This window comes from Suncus etruscus, chromosome 6 (assembly GCF_024139225.1).
Source record: "Suncus etruscus isolate mSunEtr1 chromosome 6, mSunEtr1.pri.cur, whole genome shotgun sequence".
Lineage (NCBI taxonomy): Eukaryota > Metazoa > Chordata > Mammalia > Eulipotyphla > Soricidae > Suncus > Suncus etruscus.
Window position 1 is genome coordinate 102,326,719 of NC_064853.1, and position 8,223 is coordinate 102,334,941.

Sequence of the window (8,223 nt, forward strand, 5' to 3'; positions counted from 1 at the left end):
GGGTCTGAGGCTAGCACATCTAGGTATGGCCTCTCCCTGGCCCCAGGGTTTCCTCCAAGCAAGATCCTGGGCCACATATTGGGCATCCAAGGAGATAGCATTGGGCTGAAGCAACATGTCTGCTGTGATCACACCCCAAATCATGGTGCAGGACCATGGCCACTATATTGTTAGCATGAGTCAAAAGCCCAATCAGTGCCTGTTCAAGGGCAGAGGAATGAAGTTCTATATTCTAATGAGAAGGTAGTCCAAAAACAGGCACAAGGTTTTTCTGCTACTACATAGGACATGATTATAGGTTTTCAAGAGTTCTGCTGATCCCTTTGTTATTTTTATTCATTAATCCAGCTGTTAACTACAGGAGATCCCATGACAAGTAAGATGGGCCCCATCCATAGGACTCCCTGAGCTGTAGAGGTGACCTCAGCAAAGACAACACAGAACTATACACCAGAGTGGACCATACACCCACCAAGAGGTGACTGTGAAATTCCCTGGAGGGCCACCTGGAGCATGAGACTGAGAGGAGGGCTTTAAGGAGACAGCGAGGTGCATTGTGCAGCATGTTCTAAAGACCAAGTGAGTTCAGAAAAAAAATCTGCTATGTGGGCAAAACAAGCAGGCAAAAACACAGGCAACTGTAGCAGGAACAGGATAGGGGCAGGGCAGTGCCTATGTGTCTCTGTTCCCCAGAGACACATCTGTGACCCTGCAGACTTAGGAGAAGGGCAAAGGTGGAGAGAGGTAGGTGGACCCAGACTGGGAAGGCTCACAGGGCTTGAGGGTGTGGACCTCTGCTTGTGATGACCATGGTGACCAGAACAGGCTAGGGGCCCAAAGTGGGGCGTGGCCAGCACCCCGTGTCCCCCACCTAAAGCTCAGCAAATTGTCTACTTGAAACTAACTTCCTCTTCTGTGGCCTGAAGGTTACAGCACTGAATGTACTACACCCCAGACTCAAGGTCATGGGGTACTGAGAGCACCCCCAAATGAGCTCCTCCCTTCCCTTCTCCCAGCCCAGCTCACCCTCTCCCCCAGCTCTAGCCTTAGCAGCCCTGAGAAAGCCAAGGGCAAAGGTCTTACCTTGATCTGCTGGGAAAAATAGCAGGAGAATGACAAGAGAAAAATTACACTCCCCCACCCCCAGCTGCCTGGCACAGATAAGGTGCTTTCCCACTCTCTCTGTCACCTACAGTTGCTCCTGATTCTCTGTTCAGTCCTCCTATAGCCCAGTTTTGTGGGGGACTAGCCCTATGCAGTGAGCTGGGGGAGTGGGGCAAGGAGCTCTCTCTTCCCCCACTGCCTTCAGTCCCACTCAAACCCGGTATTTCATTCAATATTTCATTCATTCATTAAGTCATTCAAACCCCTCTATGATAGGACAATGGTATGGATGGGTGGGTGGGAACAAAACTGAAGGCAAGCAGGACAGTCCCCCAAGCAGGCACCCACAGCAGTTCTCTCCCCAGGAAGGAATCCTGTGACTTCCTCACAGACACACCACCTATGTTCAGGGTCAAAATCTGAGTTAAGCAACAGTGCTAACCAAAAGCACCTCAAGTGGACACTCGCCACAGTATAATCAGTAAACCTCATTGGGGGCGGGGGGAGATAAACAGCATAGGAAAGTGAGGTGCTCCCAGAAAAGGCAGAGGGAAGTGATCTAGTCTTTGCTGGCACCTGGCAGGCAACTCCAGAAGACACAGCAGATGCCTAATACGTGTTGAATTCACAAAAAAGCAACTTTCTGAAGAGAAGGTGCTGGGCAGGGAGCTGTCCAACCTCAACTCATAAAAGATGGATTTGAATCTCTGTTCCTGCAGTAACCAACTTCACAGAGCCCTGGCTACCCTGCTCAGTTTGAAGCACGAATGTGTGGCTACTCCAGTAGTGTGGAAAAGCCATAGTATGCACAGAAGATTCAGTGGGCAACACTGTGGCTGCCAAGCTGCAGGAGGCCCAAAAAGGAAGTCTCTTCTTATCCTGAAAATTGGTCTCCAGATCTGCTACTCAACTCATTTCAGAGCTCAGGAAACAGGCTGCGCCCTGGTCAGCTCCCTGGAACTTACGTGGCCTCAGAATCATTCCTCAAAAGCTAGTGCTAGGCTCTAGCTTAAGGCCCCAGCTCCCCTCCAGACCACCTCCTTCTGCCCATTTCTCTGCTCATTATCACTCCTCTGGGGGACACAGAAGCAGAGCCAAGAGGATAAATTCAAATCAGTCCTTTTGTCAGGGGTTGCTGGGAAGCAGAAGGGGCGTGAGGGGCCTCAGGTGCACAGTACAAGTAGCAATGAAAGCTGGTAATTCCCTGGGAATTTCCTGTCGGCTTCCAGGTAGCCTAGGTAGATCTTCCAGGCCCATCAGTTAGGCCTCTGGAAACTGCTGTCAGTAGTACAATCTGTGGGTGCTGAGTTTTCACCCCACCTGGGGAAAGATCAACAGGAACTGGGAGGGGACAGCACCTTTCCAACCCCCTTGCCCTTTAACAATAGACCATCCAGCAGTTCCATTACAGTAGAGTCCTCAAGGAGTAGTGAAGGGTTTCGGGAGACACCATGTTTTCCCCCAGCACACATGCTGCCATTGGGGGTGCAACTGTAGAACCCTCTTCTTCTTCAGCTGGAGCTAGACCTCCTCCACCCCCAATGACCTCCCGTAAGGACCCTTCCTCTCTCTGAACAAAAAGTATATTAAGATCAGGGAGGCAGAAGTTCCAGTGCCTGGGAGATAGAGGGAAGGAATCTCAGCCAGAACCCACCTAGGACAGAAAACCCCCCCTTACATACCCCTAAGAGAGCCTCAGAGCCACTCAGGACCCCCAGCACAAACACTAAACCCCCAAGTCCCCCAACATAGTGCAGCTCAGTGGAATCCAGAAAAAGCTAAGGACTGACTCCAGCAACATTGTGCTTTTAAATATGAAATGTCTCCCAGGGCGTTACTTTATTATCACAGCCATTTTCTCAGAAAGGCAGGGATCCAAGGCTCTGGCTCCACCACCTTCCAAGAAATGAACCTGGGGGAGACCTACTCAGTATTCTGAGACGGCCAGTGTAGAGGAGAAAGACAGACCTCCAAGGAATGTAGAAACAGGGAAGGGCTTTGCATCCCTCCTCTGCTGCCTCCAGAGGCATTAGGGTCTCCAGTGGGGACACTTGTCTGCACTGTTTCTTTTCTGCAAGCAGCAAGCAGAGCAGGAAGAAGAAAGGGCTCCTACTCTGTATCAGTGCGAGCATGGAATCTGTGGGTGCTGGAGCTCTAGTGCCACCCCTTTGGCCGCAGCACCCCTCTGGCCGCAGCACCCCTCTCTCCTCACTCTGCCCTGGCACTTAGCCCATAGGAAGCTTTCTTTAAGTAAAGCCCAGAAAGGTGAGTGGGAGACCATTGACAGAAGGGAACTCCAGGCCCTCAGTAGCCAGGGGACCTTAGCAAAGGACTTAACTGGTCAGGATCTCTGTCTGCTTCACTCAGAGACAGGAAAGGTTTGTGGATCATGAGAAAACAGACCAAAGGATTCAGAAGAGTCCTGGATTCATTTAAGCAAATCCCCTCTCTCAGCTGCTAATGGGAAACTGACTTAGGGCCCTCAGCCCCAACCCCAACTCCCCCCATCAATGCCAATATCAACATCCTGGAGTGTTCCCAAGATGCACTACAGTCCCTTCAAAGTCTTTCCCTTAGACGGGAAGGCTAGAAAGCACCCACACCAAGATCTTTGGAGAGATCTGAAAGCAGATTTCCAGCATGTCTGCTCCTACAAGGGCGATGGGCTAAAGCAAAGTTAAAGCCCGGGAGACTATAGCAAGTGGCTCAGGTGCCTCCCAACTGCCTAGGTTCTGGGGGACACCCATCTCTTCCCCTTCCAAAATGACACCCACGCTGGAACAGCCTGGGCAAACGTGGCTCTAGTTGACTGAAAACTATCAGGAATTAGCTCTGCAGGACTGTTTAGATTTACTACCACAGGCTGTTCGGGCTCTAATTGCATCTTTATTGTTTAAGGCAGGGTAGATGTGTAGAATGTTAGCTACTTATTCATGATTCCACACCATGAGGGACATGGTAACAGAATGTATACGTGGGCTCCTGGCTATGAAGTCAGGAAGCCACACCACAACACTCAGCTTCACATCCTACCTCCCACATTACTAACTCTGCTCCCCTCTATTGATCTTCCCCCATTCCATTACTGACCCTGCTTCTCCTGTCCCAGCCCCCTGGAGAGTTGGGTCCTTCCAGGACAAAGAAGCAGATTCACACACGGACTCAGGGGATGGGACTGGCCTTGCCACACTTCCAACACTACTCTCCTCTGGACTAATTTGTTCTTTTGGGAATAACTTCTCCCAGGCTAAAATTTGAAAAACTCTAGTGCTGTGCCTCTCTCTCTTGAGGGTCTCTCTTTCTCTGTCTCTGTCTATCTGTCGGCTTCTCTCTCTCTCTGTCTCTCTCTCTGTCTCTCTCTCTCTATCTCTATCTCCTCTCTCTCTCATGCACAGCATATTTAAAACTTAGGACCCATCTTTGTGAAGGGTTCTGAGCAAACATGGGCAGCGCTGAACAGGAAGGGTTGGTTCAGGCCATCCTGTGCTCCTGAGCTTGCCTCTGCTCCTCTGTGCTGCTAACCCAGAGATTCAGGCAGAGCTGAGTGCAAGCCTGCACCATTTATCCATATCACTGGCCTCACCCCTGTGCTTGCCCAGAATAAAGACAGAATGGTCTCAAATCCACTTTCTCTACCAGACATTTTTTTTTTTTTTGATCAACAGTGCCTGCTACTGGGTATAAAATCGTGAATGCCCAAGGATGGACCCAGACCTCAAATCCAAACCTGCACTCACACCAAACACATGGGAATAGCACACAGAAGCAGTCCATCATGTCTGGCCTGCCACTGTGACCAACACAGGGGTTGGGGTATGGGCTGGGGTGGGATCACCCTGAGCCATAGCGGACTGACTGTGTGTGATGGAATTTTCTTCAACTCAATAGGGTTTCGCTACCGAAGCAGAACAATTCAGGAGTGTGTCCACATACTGGCCAATCCCCCTGACAACTCACGATCCCAGCTCTGGGGCCTCTCCCAGCAGACTGAAACACTCCAGCTCTCGCTCAGGGAACCAGCTGAAAGGAGACTCAACTGTGACCACACCAGAGTGCACAGTGCATGGTCTTTCGGGGGGTGCCCCAAAGTGAGGCTGAGCGTGTTCTGAGTTCTCGGTGTTTGGCAAATGGCAGAGATGGTCAGGCCTGGGCTTCATGACTCTGACAGGGGCATCTCTTCCCCCTGCCCTGCCACCCTTACCCACGCTTCCATAGAAGCAAACCTGTCTCAAATGGTATAGCTGGGAGAATAAGACACAGGCAGGGTCTCCCTCCGAGGACACCAGCGACAAGCTCACAAACTCCACGTGAAGACATGGAGCAGGGGAGGCGAGTTTGTGTCCTGGACAAGAAAGGGAGATGCTGGCATGACAGCCCTATCCCCCGCATGCCTGACTCTGGTCTGAGTGGACGAGGGAAGCCCAACCCTTTCCTGGCAGTGCCATCTCTACCCTCAAAGCAGGGCAGTGGCCTCAAGATCACCACTGAACAAGTGCCACACCCAGACCCCACTAGCCAGCCTGCCTGCCTGTTGGCCTCTCCCACAAGCTGCTCTGCTCATGCTGGCCTGGCCTGCAGGGACTTTTCCGGTCTGGAAGCTGCTGTCCTTAGGGGCTTAGGCACCACAGATGTGGTGCTGTACCAGGGCAGGAGTTGGGCAAGGAAAGAAGAAAAGCATTAATGGTGGGACAAGCTGAGTGGCACCCCCCGCCACAGCCTAGACAAGGAGGGCTCTGCTGCCTCAGAGGCAGCTCATTGATCCGCTTTTCTGATAATTATTCCTCACTCATCACCCGCGGAATGACGCTGGCCCCAGCCCAGCCAGGAGGAGGGAGAAAGTAGGGGTGTGTGGAGTCAGCAAGGAAGCCGCGTTCATTCTTCATGCGTTCATTAGAGCAGAGGAAGGCGTGAATGGCATGTACTATCCCTGCACGCAGAACAGGGACAAGGGGACTGTTTTAATATTCTGCTGATTGTGGTGTTTCTTTTAACCCTTGCTGGGAAGATGAACAGTAATAAAGGCAGGTTTTTTCCTAATCTGGCAGGACCCTGGCAAAGTTTTGGGGGCTGCTTAGGGAGGAGAACCGCAAATAATCTGAGGACAGGACCATAAGTAGAATGAGCTCTGGGGCGAGCCAACTAAGGCAGCACCAGGAACCGAGGCACAGACTCGCCCAACCTTTTCTGTCTGCACGAGCCCCATCTTTCGCCCATGGTGAAACGATCAGACCAGCAGCCACACCAGCTCGGTTTAGAGAAGGACTGTGCCTTCCCCAAGAACCAATGTTGCGGAGAGTTTCCACCAGTCACACTGGGCTTCCCATGTGCACAGCTTTGAGCTCTTTGCTGCCCAGCCTGGGGGCCGCCACCAACATTGAGGTGGCTGCCATATCCCCCATCAAGGGCTCTGCTATAGCGCTTCCCTTCCGTGCACCTGGAGGTGTGTGAAAGGAGCATCCCATGGCAGCTCTCTTGCAACTGCTCGTTCCCACTCTGGCTCCCCAATAAGTCAGACCCGATCTTCCCCGCCCCTGGCTGCTGCTCTCACTCTCTCTAAACCTAGCACGTGCCCACAGCAACTCCTGGGCACAAAGGCAGCGGCCCCAAAGGCAGGGAGCGGCAGGGCGCAGACAAAAAGCCACCTTGGGGACGGTGAGCTGGAGCTTTCGACGCTTTCATCACCGCAGGAGCGCCCGAGGACGGTCCAGCCCAAAGCCAATGTCTTTTAGCCCCTCCTCGGGGCCTCCCAGGGCCTCGCCAGGCTCGGGAGTCCGGGGTCCGGGGCTCTGAGCCCAGTGATGGGGCAGTTTCCACTCCGCAGTCACTCACGACAGGCTGACAAGGAGAAGGGGGACCGGGGCGCACGAACTCCCAGCATTGGCTGGCAATTCGGCGCTGGGGCAGTATCTACATCTCCCGGGCGGGCGCGGGGTCCCTCCGAGGAGTTTCGCCCCGTGCGGGACGCACGCGTGAAGGTGCGAGCCGGCTCCTCCCGAGCAGGGCCGGGCGGGAGCGGGCCGAGGCGTCGCGTTCGCACCACGCTGCTGCCTTTCTCCGAGGGGCTGCGCGGGACAAGGCGCGGGTTTCCCGCGGGGACTCGCCCGCGTCCCTGCGCACCCGCTCGCTACCCGTCCCACCGAAGTGGCGGGACACGGTCATTACCGTCGCTCCCGGGGCTCCGGAGTCTCTTGGGGTGGGGGGCGACAAGTAAGTGCCAAAAGGATCGGAGAGACGGACCCGCCAGCGTCCCCAGCCCGGCCCGCCTTGCGTCTCGTCTCCTCAAGCACCGCGCGCGCCCCGGGTCGTGCGGGCTCCGGACACCTGCTGTCCCCGGGCGCGTGCGGGCGGGCGGGCTGGGCTGGTCCCGAGCTCGACCTGCCTCCTGGGCGGCCACCTGCGAGTTCGGGGACAGCTCTCCGCCCCGGAGCAGCAGCGGATCCCACTCCGCAGCGGGTTGGCGGGGGGCGTCCCGGGGAAGCCTGGCGGGCGGCGGGCAGGACAGCGTGCGGGAGCGGGGAGCGCGCGGAGCCCGCACTCCGGGCTGCTGGCTCCCCTCGCGCCCCGCACGGCCGGAGCCCAGCGCCCGGGGGCCCCGCAGCGCCTCGCGGGCGGCCCGGGAGGCTCGGCGGGTCCTCGGTGCCGCGCTGTGCGGTGCCCCCGGTGCGCCTCGCGGGGGTCCACGGGGCGCCCTCCCGGAGCCTCGGCGAGCGCAGCGGGGTACGTTACCTTCCATCGCGGCCGCAGCGGACGCCAGGAGGAGCAGCAGCAGGCCAGCCAGGGCCATCGCCGGCCCGCGGCCCCCAGGCCGAGCCGAGGAGAGGCGGCGGCGCGGGGAGGGCGCCGCGTCCCGGGGCTCCTCCGTCTCGCGGCGCGCGCGGGCTGGGACCAGGCGGACTCCCCGGCGCGGCGCGGGCGCGGGCGTGGGCGTGGGCGGGCGAGCGCGCGCGAGGGGCGGTGCGGGCGCGCGTGGGTGTGGGTGTGCATGTGTGTGCGTGTTGGCGGGAGCGGCGGGGGTGTGCGCACGCGTGTGTGTGTGTGTGTGTGTGTGAGAGAGAGAGAGAGCGAGGCGTGCGGGCGAGGGGGCGCGCGAGTGCGTGTGCGTCCCGGTGTCACATTGCC

At 56.3% G+C, this 8,223-nt stretch overlaps 1 protein-coding gene across 1 annotated transcript in view; it reads right to left on the minus strand.

Moving 5' to 3' along the window:
* The window catches only part of EPHB1 (EPH receptor B1), a 411,882-nt gene extending 404,005 nt beyond the window's left edge, over positions 1–7,877 (minus strand). Inside the window, exon 1 of the mRNA XM_049775927.1 lies at positions 7,831–7,877. Coding sequence (XP_049631884.1) covers positions 7,831–7,837 — 7 coding nt within the window. The 5' untranslated portion in view covers positions 7,838–7,877. The remainder of the gene's footprint in view (positions 1–7,830) is intronic.
* Positions 7,878–8,223: the final 346 nt, after the last annotated feature.